Genomic DNA, 21,156 nt, shown 5'->3' on the forward strand with positions numbered 1-21,156 from the left:
ATGTCCCACTACCAAGAGGGAGGGGAGACAAGCTCCCTTACCTGAGGTATCTTTTCTTAATCTGTCACAACCTGAAAACAAGTCCTGAAGCACAGGAACAAGCAATTCAAGGTGGCTTACCTCTCCTTTAGGTCTGGTCGGGGCTCCCAACTCAAAAGGCTAAAAGAGACCTTTAAGAATCGAGAACGAGGATTATTTTTCCAAAAAATTTATTTCAAAATTAAAAAATACAAAAAAGGGTAAATATAAGATTAACCAATCCCCTTTGGAGGATGCTAATACTAAAATATTCCTGAGAATAACTGGTTAACTGGTGTCAACACTAAACTGTCACACTCAAACTCTAAGTCTCTGCATCTGCCTACTCGCTTGCTACTCTCTGTCTCGACCTCTTCTATCCCACCTCTACTCTCTACCTCTGCTCTGTCTCTCTCCTGTCGACTCTCTCTAACTCTTCTAGCTGCCCTTTTTATACTTATCCTAAACAACTGCCAAGCAATATCTCAAACAGTCATGAGACAGCCTAAACAATGTAATATTTGTTCAGTTACATACATCTCATTATCACAAGACAGCAAAACAATGTGATAATTTGTCAGTTTCATCTTAGCTCAACACAAGACAGCCGAACCATATGATGTCATATTTGCAAACTGGTCTTCAGCCCCTCCCAAAGTCCAGAACTCTCCATGGAGGGCTTGTCATTTCCTGAGATGCTTTTCTTCAGTTGGTCATCTTTTGTTCCTGACTGGGACCAGGAAACGGGACCACATCAGTCCGGTTCTGGCCTCCCTGCACTGGCTTCCGGTTTGCTATCGTGCACAATTCAAACTCCTCGTCTTTGTTTATCATTTCCTCCAGGGTGGTGCTCCCCCCTATCTAGCCACTCTCCTGAACAAACATTCCCCATCACGCGCTCTGCGCTCCTCTGACCAAGGCCTGCTCGCTGTCCCTTGTTCTAGGTGTCATACTCGCGGGGACCGGGCTTTCTCAGTCCTAGCACCGTCACTCTGGAACCAGTTGCCACCCTCAGTTAGGCTGTCCCCATCACTGCCAGCCTTTAAGAGTCGGCTAAAAACACACCTCCTCCGCTTGGCGTTTCCTGAATATGTTTGATTCGGCCCTCTTTTATCTTGAATTTCTTTCACAGTTTTCATTTATTCACTCTATCCCTTGTTTTACCCATCTGTCCTGTACTAGAATGTTTCACCTTTTTTTGTAATTTGTATTTAGTAATTTAATTTGCTTTTATTTTTGAATTGCTTTTATTTTTGACTTATTCACTATATTTGTACTTCTACTGAACCATGTTCAGCGCCATGGGCTTCCTGACAGGATTGCGGAAGGAGCTTTATAAATAAAGCTTTGATTGATTGATTGATTGATTGTTCCAGCTTCGGTGCTTCTTGTTCAGTTGGACCCCTCCTCATCTTCTGGCTGATTTTACTCGCATGAGCAAGTTCATTCTCATCTCTGTGTCCCTCCTGTTGACTCCGTTTCTTGCCACTGTTTTTGGCATGCGAGAACTTGCAACATGTGTGTCATCCGCATGTGCCCTAACTTCATAATAACAATGCGCCGAGCTTCAGCACTCTGGCCTGCGCACACCGATGTGTTCCGTATTTGATCATTTTTAACGGTGTTGGAGGAATCTGAAGGTGGTGAGTAATTCTGGCAGATTGTAATTAACATCCTGTCTCATGCAGGTGTTCTGACATTGTAAACCTCACACACAGAACATTGTGGATGTAACAAAATAAATCAAGAAATGATTCCCATCTGAGCATTTTAGCATTATTATATTATTATTTTAGCACACTGACTGTGGGACAGCATTCTAAACGTGTCAGGCTATTAACAGCGAGCTGAAGATCTGAAGTTCAGAGTGCGTCTGTCAGAGGTCAGACGCGTTCCAGCGGAACCACGGCTCACGGGTGCACATGTGAGCACATCTGGGCTAGGCAGAAGTCATTTTACAACATTGGTTTAAATAGCGCCAAGAACGAGACGCGGTGACTGGAGCGGCTCATGGAGCTGTGCCGCGCACACACACACACACACACACACACACACACTGATTCAATAAGCACACGCGCTGCGCAGTCAGACTGAAGGCAGAAATGAGCGCTGCCTCCTCCGTGATAAAAACTTTTAAGAGGTTTTATAACAACATTTTTCATTCAAGGTCAAATTAAGATATTGGCTTCTATTTTGGGATGACGTATTAAAGTCGGGTCCGCTCCAGCCAGTGACTCCTCATGAACCTGACTACAACTCATGTTACTGCAGCATTTGTTATTTCAGTCTGCGTGGCAGCGGATCGCAGATTCAGCCACACCATGAAACAGCAATAAGTCGGTCTGACGCAAAAATGAACCTCATGGCTTTTCCATCTTTTCCCCTATAGACATTTAGTAGGTGATCAGTTCAGGTTTACACAGAGCAGAAGGAAGGAGAGCGCTCTGGCCGCACAGGTTAAACGTTCCTACTTTAAGAAAACCGTTAAATTGCATTTTTTTATGTGCTACCTGGGCACTCTACATATTTATTTAAAATTAAATCAAAGGAAATTGTAATGGTATCGAATGTTTATTATTTACTACCGTATTTTCACAACCATAACTTCAAAATTCCACTATCTCCGCTCCGCTCCGGCACGAACTCCGCAGCAAAAACGGTCCCGTTGTAGTCAATCAGAGCTGTTCCAGTACTGCGGCTGTGCGGCGCAGTGCGCCGCCCGCCGTTCTGCCATCCGGCAAAAATAGGATCGATTCTATTTTTGCCGGACGCCGGAGCACCTCCGCAGTCAATGGACAGAAATCACAACCGCCCAACAGGAAAAGGAGCAAGCACAACTTCCGTTATTTCACTATAGATCGATAAACAAAAAGCGTTTTTTGTTTCATATGCACAGGTTTAACAACTTTTAATTACTATCAATGGCGGCTGAACTTTAAATGCACAAAATTAAGCCATAAATACAGTTTCTACTATCAAAGTAGTCACACTTTGTTGATCCAAACACTGCTGATCTCTCAACACAAATGATGGGCAGATTAAACAGTTCATTTCGATGCTTCTCCCACACAACGGGTGTTTGGATCTAACTTCCGCGTTTATTGCTCGGACTGTATCGCAAGATCCAGAAAATCACGCGCATGTCTGTTTTTGCACCTCAGGTCTCCGCACCGGAGCGGAGCCGTTGTAGAGCGGGTACAGTATAATTTGAGTTTGGAAGCGAGCGGCAGCGGAAAGCGGGGGCGGAGCGGAGATAGTGGAATTTTGGGGTTAGGCGCACCTAAAAGTCTTATTTTAGCGTACATTTTCTCCAAAATGTACGCTGGGCCCTATGGTGCGGTGCACCTATTGTGTTATTGTGAGACACGACCGTAGTAGAAGACAAGGGGCGTGGCGTGAACGTACGGACGTGAGCGAAGACGGACCTGTGGATCTGCCACATCGTCATCAACATCCTCGCTATTTGCCTCAGACTCCGGCTGTGAGTCTCTGTCCACTTCCTCTGCTTCCAGTTCAAAAACAGCCGTACTATCTGACCTGCCTGGTGGGCATTTATCCTTCTCATCATCCTATATATAAGCCTAATAAAAGCCTACTAAACTGCAGCGACAATATATCTGTACGGATCGCTCCAAAATATGAAGTTTACCGTCAATATCTGTCTAATTGTTTGTTGTTACTCCGTTTGCGTCACTCCTTTCCCTGCGAAGCGGCTCCTTTTTGCGCACATCTCGTTACTCGTGCGGCCTTCCTCTCTCTCTCAGCTACATAATGATACTTTTTATCAATTGAACATGTGAGACTTCCACCAACAGCAAGAGGATCTCATGTTTTTGTGGGTTTTTTATGTTCACAAGCACATTCCCTCTCACGGATAACTGAACTGTTGTTTTGACAAGTTGTCAGATTGTCTAAAAAGAGGTCATTTTTTAGTTTAGTATAACTCCGCTTTTACGTTGCCTATTAACAAAATTTTAAAACTGGGGTGTAGGGTATAATCTCCTTTTTAAAGCTGAATTGAAACCGAAACTCAGGGAGGTGGAGTCTTGCTGCTACAGCATCCCAAATCAGACCTGATCTAAAGACGTGGATACGCGTCCATGGACCCCAGAGGGTTAATAAAATAATTCAAATCACACTATTTTCTTAGGCCTATTAATAACACACATATGATTTTGTTCATGTGGAAAGTTCATGTGGTTAAATCCACCAACTACCGGTAAACACATTCTGAACTTCAACACAGCGCATCAGCGCTTGAAGCGGCGCTGCGAGCAGCTGCGACCCAAAAAGTACCAGAACCGCTCACGGCGCATGCGCCATCATGCATCAACACCGCTCGCCCGCTATTTCCCTAATAACACACGCTGTTCGTTTTTACTTCTACACGTTTTTTTTTTACTCACAAAGATTGTCAAGAAAGCGTGCTTGTCGTGTTCATGTCAAATTAAACTGATCACAAAACACAGATTTACTTTCTTTATTTTGTTTTCCTCATCCAACCCCCATAAATCCCTGTGTGTCCTCCTGCAGCTCTCCCGGTGTACGCCCGGCTTTAGAAGGAGGGAGACCCGCGATTATCGCTTTGTCGCGTGTCTCATTGAAAATGAATGGAGGAGAGGCAAAGTTGCCTCCCGTGTGTCAAGCCCATTAGAAGAGCACGAGCCGTCAGCGCACGCAATGAGGAAGTGCACGTGCGCTCTAAACCAGGTAAACACCTGCCGGTGTAACTCTGTTAATGCCTTTTTCTCCCTCTCTGAACTCTCCTCGTGTAATCCCCTCTTCATCTACTCAAATGAGCGCCGTCATGGCCGCTCTCGTGGTCTGCCTGTATCTGTCCTGTCTATATGTGTGTGCGTAATCTTGGTCAGGCTGTACTGTGGAGTCAAGTTCCTATGCTCTGGATCGCTGGAGCGCTGGCAATAAAATTCATTCTGATTCTGATTCTACACACGCACACTCACACACACACACACACACACGCTTGCGCACACGCACGCACGCACACACCCACACACACACGCTCGCGCACACGCACGCACGCACACACACACACACACAGATTCTCTTGGCAGTTGCCTTGAGCTTCTGCCCCTGATTGCAATCTGGTGACTTGTCTGCTTAATAGTAGGGCTGCAGCTATCGAATATTTTAGTAATCGAGTATTCTATCGAATATCCGGATCGATTAATCGAGTAATCGAATAAAACATACTTTTGCTAAATTAAGGTTCAAGTATAAATATACAATATAAAAAAGACAGACTTAATAATGAGAACAACAAATTTAAATGTTATGTATAAATGACATTTTATTAATGTGTTTGTATAATGGAAAATAGTAATTGTTTCTTTAGAAAAATCAGAGGACTAAAATTACTTCCACCTTAACATTTGAGATGAAAACACAAATATAAATAATATTACTTTAAACTTAACATTCCCTGAGACAGTTACATAAAAAATAAAAATATTCTTTGAATAACAAAAAAGCAGTTATCACTCTTAGTATCAAAAAGAATGTGCAATAAATTGTGCCGTTAACAGGGTCCTTCAAATGTGCAACTTTACATTCAGAACTAACGTAAGACAGTAACTTGGCCCACAAGTCCTACTACTGTAAACAAGGATTTTAAACTGTCCTCAAGAGACTGCCTGGGGAGTGGAAGTACAATCCATCCAAGGAGCGTGTGGTTGCAGTGAAGGAAGGTAAGTATATCTACATGCTCAGGGCTGAGGCTTGCCCTCTTCTTTGACACGATATTACCTGCTGCTGAACACAACCGCTCGGATGGGGTGGATGTAGCTGGAATGCAGAGCAGGGAGTTTGCCAGCTTCGCCAATGTTGGAAAGCGTTGTTCATTAGCTTTCCACCAGATCAGAGGATCATCCTTCTTTGGAAGGGACTGTTCTCCGAAATATGCCAAGACCTGTGACAGTTGGGGGAAAAAAGAACAAACAAACAAAATCTAAAAATGTCTTTGGCTTATTCAACATTATGAAATATTCATTTTCTGTTCTAGTAGAACATTTGAACTGCCTTATAGGAAATTGTTACCAAAATAAAAGGGGCAAAAAACAAAGCATTATTTATGTTTACCTCATTCTGTATAGCTTCATTTGACAGCTTTTCTTCATCCTGCTCTTCATCACTGCTGGTGGAGTCCGAGTCAAGGAAGGATGTGGTCATCTTGTCTTTATGTGCTGTAGATGGAGCACCCTCTGCTGTGCTGGATGCTTCATTTCCGCATCCAGTAGGCCTCAGTTGCTGCTTGACAGCAAGTGCCATGGTTTGCAATGCGTTTTTGACTCCTAATGCTTGGTCAGCAGGCAAGAATTTCAGTTTTTGAAACCTGGGATCCAGAGAAGCAGCAAGCAGTGTGATGTTTGGAGACTCAGGTTTGAACTTACCCAAGTCTTTCCATCTTGTTGTGACCTGTTCTTTTGCATGAGTCTGGAATGACACCACAGGTGGTGACTCGAGATTCTGACTCTGGAGTGACTTCTTAATTTTGTCAACAACATGTGGAAGTGCAGAAAGCGTAACATATTGCTCTCCACTCATAAAAACTGTGGCAGAGTGGAAGGGCTCAAGGACCTGGTTGAGCTCCTCAGTCAGGCTCCACTGGTCGGGTTTGAGATCCAGGTAATGTTTCCCTCTTTGGGTCACTTCTGGGTCAGACAATGTAGCAGTCACTGGTCATCTTTGTTCTTGCAGCCTTGACAACATGGCATAGGTGCTGTCAGAGGCGGAGCTGGCCTAAATGGCGCCCTGTGCGAGATACTACTTGGCTACGTAGCTCAATCTATGCATTCCAGTAGCGTTTGCTACAAACAAATACAAAAACAACAATAAAGGAAAACAACTGTCTGACAGACAGCATAGCCGAATTCAAGGCAACACGTAACAATAATCATTCGATTGCTCTTGGTTTCAAGTTAAGCCCATTAAAGTGCTTAAGTAAATAAAAGTGTTTCAAAAACAGCGTTTTTGAACCGGAGTTCTGCTCGCGGTGGGAACTCCGCCGAACAAGGTCATTTTTTATAGCGAAAACCATCGACTGGTCACTGACAAGTAAAAGGGTGTTATTGGTAGATGTGAAGAACACTTACCGCTGAGGTAAAATGAGAGTATAAATGAATTGAGGGGAGAAAAACGCTTTGTTTTCCAACGCCGTTCTAAAGCAACAAGCTTACAGCCACGGCAGGAGTCGAGCCCGGAAGTATTCCCCCATAGCCAGCTTTGCCGCGACGTGGAAGGAGCCAATCAGGAGAGGGACCTCACATCAGCTGACGTGGGTCATGTGACAGGGAGTAGTTGATATGGGTTACACTTTGTTGTGCTTTTATTACAGAAATATTATTATCATCACTATTATTATTAAGAACATGCGATTTCTATGTTTTGTTTATGTTTATTTTATTGGTTGATGCTAAAAAAAATTTTTTTAGAAAAAAAAAAGAAAAGAAAAAAAAGAAGGAAATTAAATGGCGCCCCCTGCAGACAGCCGCCCTGTTCGGCCGCACATATTGCACATATTAAGCTCCGCCCCTGGGTGCTGTTCCAGCGTGTGCAGACATCCTGCAACAGCATGTTTTCTTTGGTCCCCATGTGCCTCTGCTTGACCTTTAACTTTGTGCTTGCCAATTCACTTTTCTAAAAATGTTCGACAAGAGTTCTTGCTGCACCCACACACCTGGAGATGGCCTGTTGGCTTTTTAAAGTGTTTTGCACAACCAAGTTGAGGGTGTGTCCTGCACGTGTCACTGGCTCCCATCCATGCTTTGCATGCAAAATCTTCGTTGCAGCTACAACATTAGCACCATTTTCATGTACAACAGCCTTGATTTTCTCTGGTGGAAAGCTGAATTTGGCAATTACCTCCTCAATCCAATCTGCAATGTTTGCAGCTGTGTGCCTCTCCTCCAAAGGCGTAGTGGTAAGACAATGAGACACAATTTTCCAGTTTTCTAGGTAGTGGCACGTTACCCCCATGTATGCCTCTGTTGCCACACTTGTCCAGATATCAGCAGTAAGTGCTATGGTGTCAGTCTCTTGCAGGGCTTTCTTCATCTTGTTTTTGATGTCTTCATAGTTTTCTTCCAACCGCTTTGTGAAGAAGGTCCGAGATGGAAGAGCATAATTTGGCTGGAAAGCAGCAATCATGGCTGTGAAGCCAGCATCCTCCACCATGCTCAGCGGGCGCATGTCTGTAACCAGCATATTTAGAATGTGGTCTGTCAGTACGGCTGCTTGTGCTGGGGTGCAGGCAGGTGCTTTCAGCAGAAATCTATCCAGGACAGGTTGTGATGTTTCACTGAAAAAAAGGCAAAAAATAAATAAAGTGAAGTAAAACATTCCTAAATTGCAATTAGGGTTTGGTACATTTCCATGGAAGGCTATGCTGGGGAATTTTGGAAATATTTAAAATTTGAAACTGTGCACAAGAAATAGGGGAATTCATGAAAATTAACTGGAATTTGGGGATAATTTTAACAAACTATCATTCAAACAAAGTTTTTTTTAAATTGTAAACCAATTTTTAAAATATACATTTTAACGGATGTATTTTAAAGCAGCACTTTAAAACTAACTTATAACAAATAAATGTATTTTATTGACACTACATTTGAGTCAACATTTACGTCCTGAAATAAAAGTTTATTTACCTGGTCTCGGCACGTCCACTCATGCCCTCAGTCGGGTGCTTTCGTAAGAGGTGCTGCAGCATGGAAGAAGTGCTGTTGTGGTATGCTAGCTCCACCTTGCAATGCTTGCATACAACGACGTTTTCCTTGCCTTTTAACGTAAAGTGATCCCACACCTTGGATAACTTCTGTCGCTTCCTATATCTCTCGTTTTGGTCTTGCTTGTTTTCATTTATTTCCGTGGCGTCTGCCGTTGTCGGCTGTCCAGCTGAAAAGACAAAAAGACCGCTGCGCCTGCGCGCTGTGCAGTGGAGTGCATGGCATGTATAATCTGTGACGTAACCGCGTTGTGCAACACAAAGAATCCGTGCGAAACGCCAGTTTTTTTCAGCTATGGTCTATTTAACGAGTCCTCGAGGCAGCGGAAAATCCTCGAATATTTTTTGTCCTCGAATCATTCGAGTTACTCGAGGATTCGTTGCAGCCCTACTTAACTGTCTCCTTTTCTCTCAGCTGCAGGTGTTGGGTTATTGATAACATCCCTAACACTGGCTAAGAAACTTTTACCAAAGTGGTCAGGTCCATACCTGGTCACTGAAAAACTCTCCGGTCGTGTATCAGATCAAGATCACCAAAAGTAACAAAGACCCCGTCTATGAGTGGGTCCACAGGAACCAAATCAAACCTCACAAGGGTTCCACTCATTTGGATGACAACACATATATATCTATATCTATATATATCTATATATATACACATAAATCTGATTACCCAACTCGAATCGCACCAACAGGGGGGTGAATTTTCCATCAGCTCTCCCTCGGTTCGCTGTTTCAAGTCACACAAGTTCTGTTGTGTGTGTGTGTGTGTGTGTGTGTGTGTGTGTGTGTGTGTGTGTGTGTGTGTGTGTGTGTGTGTGTGTGTGTGTATGTATGTTCTGATATGTTTTTCTTAATTTTGAAGTGAGACTTTTCTTCTATGGGTAAAATCAAAATTTTTGACATACTTTTCGTGTTCACCAGATGCAGGGAAAAGTGTGTCCTCATAAACCACCAAAAAGTCATAGTGGCTTCATAAACCATATATGCATGTATGTGTGTGTGTGTGTGTGTGTGTGTGTGTGTGTGTGTGTGTGTGTGTAGAATTCATGTCTAAACATAACGTATAGACTTGGTTGAGGTCATGCGGCTGGTCTCTATAGATCTATGGCCGAGTTCATAACAGTTAAAACTGAGGAACTCCACTAGCTGTTATGTTGAATCCAAATTCCATTTTCATTTGTTTTTCAGTTCCTAGAGATTCTAGAATTTGTACACATTTTTAACTGATTCAGGTTCATTTCTGATTGAACTTGACAATACTAACCACTACTTCCTTCTGTGGTACATACACATATAAGTCTGATTACTAACACTGATTAACTTCCTGTGTTTATTCTTCTATTTTATTTCTAGTTCTTTTATGAATACATTTCTTTACATAAATATTTACGATCCACTGATTACCTTTGGTTTGGACATCTTTGTCTTCTACTTGCTGCTGATGAAGCTGTGAGAACAGAGGTTTCTCTTCATCATCCTCACTCTTTATAGAAGCCAATGTGAATGGAAACCTGGCAGCATCTGTTTCCTCCTTCAAATGGAGCTGCTCTCCCTCCAGGCTGGTCCACTTTTCTTCTTGTTCCTCCTTCATGTGGACGTGTTCTGGGTCTTTCTGGTCCACACCTGCACTCTGTTCCTCAGGAGCTTCTTCTTTAACCAGCACCAGCTGTTGAACATCTGTAGGAAACACAGAAACATGATGTGAATTACCGATCGATGGAACTTCACATTCACACTTACTCTCACCTAAAGGATTACTAAGAACACTTGTTCAACTTCTCCTTAATGCAATGATCTAATCAACCAATCACATGGCAGTTGCAACAATGCGTTTAGGGGCGTGGTCCTGGTCAAGACCATCTCCTGAACTCCAAACTGAAGGTCAGAATGGGAAAGAAAGCTGATTTAAGCTATTTTGAGCGTGGCATGGTTGTTGGGCCGGTCTGAGTATTTCACAATCTGCTCAGTTACTGGGATTTTCACCCACAACCATTTCTAGGCATTATGCGGCAGTCCTGCGGGCCAAATGACTTGTTGATGCTAGAGGTCAGAGGAGAATGGGCCGACTGATTCAAGCTGATAGAAGAGCAACTTTGACTGAAATAACCACTCGTTACAACCGAGGAATGCAGCAAAGCATTTGTGAAGCCACAACACGCACAACCTTGAGGCGGATGGGCTACAACAGCAGAAGACACCACCGGGTACCACTCATCTCCACTGCAAACAGGAAAAAGAGGCTACGATTTGCACAGACTCACCAAAACTGGACAGTTGAAGACTGGAAAAATGTTGCCTGGTCTGATGAGTCTCCATTTTTGTTGAGACATTCGAACGGTAGAGTCAGAATTTGGCGTAAACAGAATGAGAACATGGATCCTTCATGCCTTGTTACCACTGTGCAGGCTGGTGGTGGTGGTGTCATGGTGTGGGAGATGTTTTCTTGGCAAATTTTAGGCCCATTAGTGCCAACTGGGCATGGTTAAAATGCCACTACACTCAGCTTCAAGGGCTTGGATTGGGGGTTAAACCACCAAATCGTTCCCGAGCGCAGCCACAGCTGCAGCTCACTGCTCTTTCTGGAGATGGGTCAAATGTGGAGACGTAATTTGAGCAGTGTGTGATGAATATGATAATATTAATAATAATAGTACATTTAATTTGAGGGCGCCTTTCTCAGACCCAAGGACACCTTACAAAGATAAAATAAAGAACATTAAAAACATAAATGGCAAATAAAAACATGTACTAACATTTACTCTAAGATTGCATAGTAAAGGGAATATGCTAGGTTGAATAGGTGGGTTTTGATGTCTGATTTAAATAGCGTAAATGAGTCAATTTTACTAATGGGAGGAGGAAGTGAGTCCCAGAGTCGTGGGCCAGAGCGTCTGAAAGCTCTGCTCCCCATGGTGGTACGGCGAGCTCGGGGTTGCACCAGATGGAGCGCCGATGAGGATCTAAAGCCTCAACTCCACCAGTACCTGCTTTGACTGACACCACTCTACTCTGTGCGATAAGATTGTGTCTCCATTAGTACCTAGTGTCAGCTCTAGCTCAAATTTTCAGAATCATTCGCCGAGGAGTTGTTTTCGCTCAGAGTAGGTACCATGATACATATTCAAAAGTAGGGCTGCACAATATATCGAAAAATTATCGTCATCGCGATAACAGGACGTGCGATAGGCCCATCGCAAAACACGGCAAAAACAGCGATAAATGTTCCATCCATGTCATACATCAACTTTTTGTAAACTAGCTCTGTTTTTTACGTGGAAGTATTATTTGACCAATCAAATGTAGTCCTTCTGATATGCGGCCAATCAGATGTTTCCGTTCACGTAATACGCCCGCCCCCTACATAGACCCTTTTGGAAAGCATCACCCGAACAGAGTTTGCGGCGCCGTTCCCTTGTTCGTCATGCTGGCTCAGATTAACGAACGCACTTTGTGCTGAGGTTTTTGGAATCAGCGCTGCTTTCAAACGTGAACTTGAGTCCGCTCGGTGTCGTTAAGCAGCTGATAGTAACCGGGCTGACTCCGACACGTGCCGGTGAACCAACCCACCTTCAGGTCGCTAGTGTTCCACCGGGTGGTGATGTTAGCCCCAGGCTCCGGTTAGCTTCCAGCTAAAAGGCTACAGCCCTCTCCTCCCAGTCCCACCCTGCTAAAGAGGTCCTGGAAAAGTTCCCTCACACATCAAACACGTCAGTCAGAAGCTCTGCTAGCCGGTTATCTTAGAGGAGCTAGTTCAATTTGTTAGCTTGTTATCAGAATCATAGTTGCAGTTTCATCATCTGAGCTGCTTTTTAAGATCTAGGTAAACTTCAATTTGGGGTTAAAAACAAATGTTTTCACATATTTTCCATGTAGTTTTTTGCCAGTTCCTCTTCTGAAAGGTAGACAATTGTTTTTCTCTTTCCCTCAGAAAATCTTAATATTCTCCTAGTTTGGCCCAGCACAGTTCACTTCCCAATTACAGCAACAGCCTTATATCATAACCACATAAGTGGAGAAAATGTTCAGTAGCAATGAGAGAATTTGCTGTTGCATTTAAGTGATGTTAACTATTATTTAACATTTAAACTTATTTTCTGATTTCTTTTATTTATTCAAAAACCCTGGTAAGGGATGTTTTTCTGTATTTGGAGCATCAGAAAAAGTTTTATGGTGGAGGTGATGTTTTAAAGTCACTGAGAAACTGCATGCATGCAGTTTGTTGTTTTGCTGCTAATACGGTAGCAGGTGCAGCTGCTAATACAGTAGCAGGTGCAACTGCTAATACAGTAGCAGGCGCAGCTGCTAATACAGTAGCAGGTGCAGCTGCTAATACAGTAGCAGGCGCAGCCGCTAATACAGAAGCAGGTGCAGCTGCTAATACAGTAGCAGGCGCAGCTGCTAATACAGTAGCAGGTGCAGCTGCTAATACAGTAGCAGGCGCAGCTGCTAATACAGTAGCAGGTGCAGCCGCTAATACAGTAGCAGGCGCAGCTGCTAATACAGTAGCAGGCGCAGCTGCTAATACAGTAGCAGGTGCAGCTGCTAATACAGTAGCAGGTGCAGCCGCTAATACAGTAGCAGGCGCAGCTGCTAATACAGTAGCAGGTGCAGCCGCTAGTACAGTAGCAGGTGCAGCCGCTAATACAGTAGCAGGCGCAGCCGCTAATACAGTAGCAGGCGCAGCCGCTAATACAGTAGCAGGCGCAGCCGCTAATACAGTAGCAGGTGCAGCTGCTAATACAGTAGCAGGTGCAGCCGCTAATACAGTAGCAGGTGCAGCTGCTAATACAGTAGCAGGTGCAGCTGCTAATACAGTAGCAGGTGCAGCTGCTAATACAGTAGCAGGCGCAGCCGCTAATACAGTAGCAGGCGCAGCTGCTAATACAGTAGCAGGTGCAGCCGCTAATACAGTAGCAGGTGCAGCTGCTAATACAGTAGCAGGTGCAGCTGCTAATACAGTAGCAGGTGCAGCTGCTAATACAGTAGCAGGTGCAGCTGCTAATACAGTAGCAGGTGCAGCTGCATATTTTTGCAATAAAAATGTTATGTTGTAATGGAATTTATGCATTAGTTTTTGTTTGCTTTGAACCCAGAGCAGACGTCACACGCCAGACGATATCAACACTGCATACTTTAGTATTTGTATATCCTTATCTGACGCCAAGGCAGCCTCCAAGGCTGCCATCAACACACCCCCACAAAAGGAGGAATGCTGACAGATGCTGTGACCCGACCTTCCCCCCCTGCCTTCAGATTGTCTTCTGCTTCGAGGTCAACCTGCAGGAAACTCAGTGTGCTCTCTGTCCCTCATCTCTCCCTCCCACCTGTTTGACTGCAGCTGGCCGAGCGCTGTACTGGCAGCTCCTGTTGGAGGATTAAGGATCCCGCCCCACCCCGCCTCCCTATCGGAGTCTGATGTTTTGTAACTGTGAAGTTCGTGCTTCTATGTTGAGGAGTTTTTTTGTATAATAGAGCTACTCCCTGCTGGGACTAACTCTGCTATGCCTTTTTTTTTTACCTTACCCCAATTATCCTCATGTAACACCCTTTTCATCTAATGAAATGAGCGCCATTCTGGCTGCTCTCGTGACTGCCTGTACCTGTTTTTGTCTACATGTGTGTGTGTTTAACCTTGGTCAGGTTGTGTTTGCGGAGTCAAGTCCCTATGCTCTGGGTCACTGGAGCGCTTGCAATAAAGCTTATTCTGATTCTGATGTGTTCATTTATCGCGAGTAATATTGATATCGCAATATTAAGCACTGTTATCGAATATCGCAGGTTTTCCTAATATCGTGCAGCCCTATAAAGGCTGTTGATCACAAATTGGCTAGGGGGTGGAGTCACTGGTTGTCTCACTCTGGTCTAGCAGCTACCGGCGAACACGCAGACAATGTGGTAACTAATAAAAAATACAAATGAGCCCCATGAGCCTGGGTCCCAGGTGGACCTATGCCATTTATTTCCGTCTGCCTCCCGGCAGCCTTTGAGTTTGGACCTAATTCCCAGGCCCCCACCCAGATCCAACCAGGGGTGATGCAGCCACCAGGCAGCAACCTGTGACCACTGCTAACACCCCCCAAGACCCCACTCACAACCGCCAGTAGTCCACCCCCCGAGGCAACCCAAGCACCCCCAGAACGGGGCAGCAGCCCACCATCTCCAGGGAAGCCCCCCACCCCCCCAGGGAATGTCTGGACTCTCCAAACTCAAACTCAGACCCTTCTCCCCATCAACCACAGCATCCTGCAAGACACTATCAACGTTTGCAAAGCACGATTTTGGTCTAGGTAGTTAAGATATCGAGCGAAGATTGTCAAAATTTTTGGGATCAGCACCTGGCTTTTTGAGGGTTGGAGTCATGCACTAGTTTTCTGTACAGGTGGAAAAACTCCAGTAGTTAGAGAGGAGTATATGACAGTAGATATAGGGACTAGTGAGGGAAGAAATGCTTTAACTAATACAGTGGGGAGGGGGTCCAACAGCCAGGTGGATGATTTAGATTGCCTAATGATTTTTGATATCTCGACTGTAGAGGGTAAAATGAAACATCAAAACAGCAAATAACATCCAAAATATGGTCTTTAGAGTGAGTGGGGAAATTAAATGTTGCTGAAATCCAAAACTGTCCAAACAGGAAGTAAAATCTTAACATTCATGTGGACATTGAAAATGATAGCCTCAATGTAGCCTTTAGTAATATCTTAGACTCAATTGATTTTACTCAAAGAATACATAGCTCCACCCACTCCTGCCATCATACATTAGACCTTGTGCTGACTTATGGCATTATGTTTATTATGTGAAGTGCCTTGAAATGACTCTTGTCGTGATTTGGCGCTATATAAATAAAATTGAATTGAAGGATTATCGTTTTTACCCATATGGATGTTAAAATACATGATCTAAAGACAGCTAATTGGGACAGGGTAATCAGAGAGCCTGATCCAGACCATAGTGCAAGCAGTTTTGTCTTGACCCTTCATGGTATACTCCTCCTTGAACCGTCACCTTATCGTGGTGGAGGAGTTTGAGTGCCCTAATGATCCTAGGAGCTATGTTGTCTGGGGCACTTAGTGCCCCTGGTAGGGTCTCCCATGGCAAATTGGTCTTAGGTGAAGGGTGAGACAAAGAACGGTTCGAAGGATCTTTCATGGCAGTTAAAACGAAGAGTCGGAGTACCCGGCCCGGAGGGTTACCGGGGTCCCACCCTGGAGCCAGGCCTGGGGTTGGGGCCCGTGAGCGAGCGCCTGGTGGCCGGGCTTTCGCCCATGGGGCCCGGCCGGGCCCAGCCCGAACCGGATACATGGGCTCGTCCAACTGTGGACCCACCACCCGCAGGAGGAACATGAAGGGTCCGGTGCAATGCGAATCGGGTGGCAGACCAAGGCGGGAGCCTTGGCGGTCCAATCCCCGGACAAGAAAACTAGTTTTTGGGACATGGAACGTCACCTCGCTGGCGGGGAAGGAGCCGGAGCTTGTGGCAGAGGTTGAGCGGTACCGGCTAGATATAGTCGGACTCACCTCGACACATTGCATTGGCTCTGGAACCCGAGACCTGGAGAGGGGTTGGACACTCTACTTTGCTGGAGTTGCTCCGGGTGAGAGGCGGAGGGCTGGGGTTGGCTTTTTGTTAGCCCCGAGACTCTCTGCCTGTGTGTTGGGGTTTACCCCGGGGGACAAGAGGGTAGCTTCCTTGCGCCTTCGGGTCGGGGAACGGGTCCTGACTGTTGTTTGTGCTTATGGGCCAAATATCAGTTCAGAGTACCCACCCTTTTTGGAGTCCCTGGGACGAGTGCTAGATAGTGCTCCATCAGGGGACTCCATTGTCCTGCTGGGGGACTTCAATGCTCACGTGGGCAATGACAGCTTGACCTGGAGGGGTGTGATTGGGAGGAACGGCCCACCTAATCTGAACTCGAGCGGTGTTTTGTTATTGGACTTCTGTGCAAGCCGCAGTTTGGCCATAACGAACACCATGTTCGAACATAAGGATGCCCACCGGTACACTTGGTACTAGGGCAGCCTAGGTCACAGGTCGATGATAGATTTTGTAGTCGTATCATCTGACCTGCGGCCGTATGTTTTGGACACCCGAGTGAAGAGAGGGGCGGAGCTGTCAACTGATCACCACCTGGTGGTGAGTTGGATCAGATGGCAAGGGAACATGCCGCGTAGACCTGGCAGACCCAAACGCATAGTGAGGGTCTGCTGGGAACGCCTGGCAGAAGAACCTGTCAAGACGGTCTTCAACTCCCACCTCCGGCAGAGCTTTGACCACGTCCCGAGAGCAGTGGGGGACATTGAGTCCGAGTGGGCCTTGTTCCACTCTGCGATTGTCGAGGCGGCTGTTGTTAGCTGTGGTCGTAAGGTGGCCGGTGCCAGTCGTGTTGGCAACCCCCGTACCCGCTGGTGGACACCAGAGGTTCGGGGAGCCGTCAGGCTGAAGAAGGAGGCCTACAGGGCGTGGCTGGTCTGTGGGTCTCCGGAGGCAGCAGACAGGTACTGGATAGCCAAGCGGGGTGCAGCAGTGGCAGTTGCCGAGGCAAAATCTCGGGCGTGGGAGGAGTTTGGTGAGGCCATGGAGAAAGACTATCGATCGGCTCCAAAGAGGTTCTGGCAAACTGTCCGGCGCCTCAGGAGAGGAAGGCAGCAACTCGCTCACACTGTTTACAGTGGGGATGGGGAGCTGCTGACGTCAACTGAGGCTATAGTCGGACGGTGGAAGGAATACTTTGAGGAGCTCCTCAATCCCACCAATGCGCATTCCGAGGAGGAACCAGAGCTGGGAGGCCTGGGGATGGACTGTCCGATCTCGGGGGCAGAAGTTGCTGAGGTAGTCAAACAACTACACAGCGGCGGAGCCCCGGGGGCGGATGAGGTTCGTCCTGGGTATCTCAAGGCTATGGATGTTGTAGGGCTGTCATGGTTGACACGTCTCTACAACATTGCGTGGTCATCGGGGGCAGTTCCTAGGGAGTGGCAGACCGGGGTGGTGGTCCCCATCTTTAAGAAGGGTGACCTGAGGGTGTGTTCCAACTATAGGGGGATCACACTCCTCAGCCTCCCTGGAAAGGTCTACGCCAAGGTACTGGAGAGGAGGGTCCGATCGATAGTTGAATCTCAGATAGAGGAGGAGCAATGTGGTTTTCGTCCTGGCCGTGGAACTGTGGACCAGCTCTATACCCTTGCAAGGGTGATGGAGGGGGCATGGGAGTTTGCCCAACCAATCCACATGTGCTTTGTGGATTTGGAGAAGGCTTATGACCGTGTCCCCAGGGGCACCCTGTAGGGGACGCTCCAGGAGTATGGGGTGGGTGGCTTTCTGTTAAGGGCCATCCAGTCCCTTTACCAGAGGAGCGTGAGTTTGGTCCGCATAGCCGGTAGTAAGTCGGACCTGTTCCCAGTGAGGGTTGGACTCCGCCAGGGCTGCCCTTTGTCACCGGTTCTGTTCATCACTTTTATGGACAGAATTTCTAGACGCAGCCGTGGTGTGGAGTGTGTCGAGTTTGGTGGCAGGAGAATCTCGTCTCTGCTTTTTGCAGATGATGTGGTCCTCCTAGCTTCATCCAGCTCTGACCTTCAGCTCTTGCTGTGTAGGTTTGCGGCCGAATGTGAAGCGGCTGGGATGAGGATCAGCACCTCCAAATCTGAGACCATGGTTCTCGACCGGAAAAGGGTGGCTTGCCACCTCCGGGTCGGGGGAGAGGTCCTACCTCAAGTGGAGGAGTTTAAGTATCTCGGGGTCTTGTTCACGAGTGAGGGTAGGAGGGATCGGGAGATCGACAGGCGGATTGGTTCGGCGTCTGCAGTGATGCGGACGCTGAGCCGATCTGTCGTGGGGAAGAGGAAGCTGAGCCAGAAAGCCAGGCTCTCGATTTACCGGTCGATCTAAGTCCCAATCCTCACCTATGGTCATGAGCTTTGGGTAATGACCGAAAGAACGAGATCGCGGATACAAGCGGCCGAAATGAGTTTCCTCCGTAGGGTGGCCGGGCTCAGCCTTAGAGATAGGGTGAGGAGCTCGGACATTCGGGAGGGACTCGGAGTAGAACCGCTGCTCCTCCGGATCGAAAGGAGCCAGCTGAGGTGGTTTAGGCATCTGGTCAGGATGCCTCCTGGACGCCTTCCCGGGGAGGTGTTTCGGGCATGTCCTGCCGGCAGAAGGCCCCCGGGTCGACCCAGGACACGTTGGAGAGGTTACATCTCCAATCTGGTCCGGGAACGCCTTGGGGTCCTGCCGGAGGAGCTGGTGGACAAGGCCGGGGAGAGGACGGCCTGGAGCTCCCTAATTGGGATGCTGCCCCCGCGACCCGGACCCGGATAAGCGGAGGAAGACGACGACGACGACCCTTCATGGTATAATTGGTAAGCACACAAGAACCTGGAAAAGAAAACCTAAGAAAAAGTCTCTTCCTTGGTTCAACAGTGATATCAGTCAGCTGATCAAAGAGCGAGATTTTGCTCTGAAAAGATCCTTAAGGACTAAAACCAATACTGACCATTTAATTTACACTGGACTAAGAAATAAAGTAGTGTCTGAGCTGCGGAATGCAAAGACTAATTATTTTAATAACCTGATTGATGAGGCAAATGGCAACAGTTCTAAACTGTGGCAACATATAAACAGACTAACCAAGTCTAGCAAGCAAAAGCACCCAAAAATAAATAGCCTTAAAATATGTGATGAACTCATTAATAGTAATGAGTCAATTGCAAATGGTTTCAACAATTTTTTTATTGAGTCTGTGAATGATTTAGCCAGTCGTTTTAAATCAACTGGCCCACCCTGTAACGAATGTGATCAGGATCACACCAACTCCTTCTATATAAAAGAAGTTTCCCAGGATAAAGTTAAAAAAGTGATTGCAAACATGCGGATGTCCATGGCAAAGGATATCCATAACTTAAATACTACATTTATTTAAGAAACATCACAGTTATATGTTGGAGCCAATCACATATTTAGTAAACATATCAATTCAAACAAAGAGTTTCCCAGAAAGCTGGAAAACTGCAATAATTGCTCCAGTCTACAAATCGGGAGAAAAGGACTTAGCAAGTAACTACAGGCCTATTGCCATCCTCCCGATAGTCTCAAAAATCCTAGAAAAGATTGTAGCTGAGCAACTAATGGATCACTTAGAGTCCAACCAACTGCTTTATTCACAGCAGTTTGGCTTTAGACAGAAATACTCCACAGAATCTGCAAATTGTTATCTGCTTGAAAAGATCAAAACTTCTCTGGATAAAGGATGTGTTGTAGGGGCAGTGTTTCTGGATCTAAAAAAGGCTTTTGACACAGTAAACCATAGCATCTTACTTAATAAACTAATGCAATTTAAAATATCACCTGAAGCTTTGAAATGGTTCAGTTCATACCTGGAGGGTAGACAGCAGTGTGTTAGGGTTAATGAGGTCAAGTCAAGTTTGCTTGCAAACAACATGGGTGTACCACAAGGATCCGTGCTTGGTCCATTGCTGTTTACAATGTACATTAATGACCTTCCGATGAGCTGCTCAGGCGTCAACTGCCAGATGTATGCTGATGACACCGTCATTTAATGTGTCCACAAAAACACCTGGCCTGGCAGGAGAGCGCCTGACGCAGGCTTTATCAGACATCTCAGAATGGCTAGAGTCATCCCACCTAACTCTTAATGTTAAAAAAACTGTGTCCATTAGCTTCTCCATGAGAAACAGGCCTGATCAGGAACTATTTCAGGTTAGGATTAAAGAGAAAATCATTGAAGTAAGGAGTGATGTGAAGTACCTTGGGATCATCCTAGACAAACACCTAAAATTTGACAGTCAGGTTAAGCACGTCTGTAATAAGGTTAAAACAAATTTAAACTGCTTCCGTTTTATCAGAAGGAACCTGTCACACCAAACTGCTAAACTGTACATGCATGCACTGATCTTTCCCCACTTATCATACTGCATTACATCATGGTCACAGGCTTCATCCACCACTCTAAAACCTACAGTCTTAATATACAAGCAAGCAATAAAAATTATGGACCAGAAACCATTGAAATGGCATCATTGCCGCATTTTAAGGAAACATAATCTTCTCACTTTTGAAAATTTTATTAATTTTAGCACTCTAAGATTCTTTTTCAATTGTCTAAATGATAAATTGTCTAAACTGTTCTCTATTGTGGCCATCAGACGTCGGAGCTCTCATAGAACGATCACTCGAGCCTCCACCTGCGGCGATTGTCTCGTCCCGCGGTGCAAGACTTCTTTTGGTCAGTCTGCTCTTTCTGTAAAGGAGGCCAAACTTTGGAACTCTCTACCTGCTGACCTAAAACTAGAAACAGACAGTAACGTTTTTAACAAAGAACTCAAAAAATGGTTAAAGTCTAAACAACAATGTCTACATGAATAGT

General features: G+C 45.7%; 3 protein-coding genes across 5 annotated transcripts in view; 1 reads left to right on the forward strand and 2 right to left on the reverse strand.

Moving 5' to 3' along the window:
* The window catches only part of LOC107373102 (zinc finger protein 665), a 199,017-nt gene that overhangs the window by 103,684 nt on the left and 74,177 nt on the right, over positions 1-21,156 (forward strand). The window lies entirely within an intron of this gene.
* The window catches only part of LOC107396959 (oocyte zinc finger protein XlCOF6), a 44,326-nt gene that overhangs the window by 20,151 nt on the left and 3,019 nt on the right, over positions 1-21,156 (reverse strand). Inside the window, exon 4 of the mRNA XM_070548521.1 lies at positions 10,172-10,444. Coding sequence (XP_070404622.1) covers positions 10,172-10,444 — 273 coding nt within the window. The remainder of the gene's footprint in view (positions 1-10,171; positions 10,445-21,156) is intronic.
* LOC129154117 (E3 SUMO-protein ligase ZBED1-like) lies at positions 5,432-10,177 on the reverse strand. Of its 2 annotated transcripts, XM_070548673.1 has the most exons (3): positions 8,688-10,177; positions 6,118-8,335; positions 5,432-5,947 (listed from the first exon to the last, which is right to left on the reverse strand). In XM_070548673.1, the coding sequence occupies exons 2-3, from the start codon at positions 6,580-6,582 to the stop codon at positions 5,597-5,599; spliced, it is 816 nt and encodes a 271-aa protein (XP_070404774.1). In that variant the 5' UTR covers positions 6,583-8,335; positions 8,688-10,177; the 3' UTR covers positions 5,432-5,596. The 2 variants fall into 2 exon arrangements, with proteins under 2 accessions (XP_070404774.1, XP_054589941.2); XM_054733966.2 differs by having other exon boundaries at positions 6,118-10,177.

The sequence above is a fragment of the Nothobranchius furzeri genome, chromosome 2 (assembly GCF_043380555.1).
Source record: "Nothobranchius furzeri strain GRZ-AD chromosome 2, NfurGRZ-RIMD1, whole genome shotgun sequence".
Taxonomy (NCBI): Eukaryota; Metazoa; Chordata; class Actinopteri; order Cyprinodontiformes; family Nothobranchiidae; genus Nothobranchius; species Nothobranchius furzeri.

Excerpts from the sequence above, each read along its gene's own strand:
- LOC129154117 (XM_070548673.1), bottom strand. The coding sequence starts at position 6,582 with ATGAGTGGAGAGCAATATGTTACGCTTTCTGCACTTCCACATGTTGTT. Across the intron at positions 5,948-6,117 it reads ATGAAGCTATACAGAATGAG|GTCTTGGCATATTTCGGAGA; the intron begins GTAAACATAAAT and ends CAACTGTCACAG.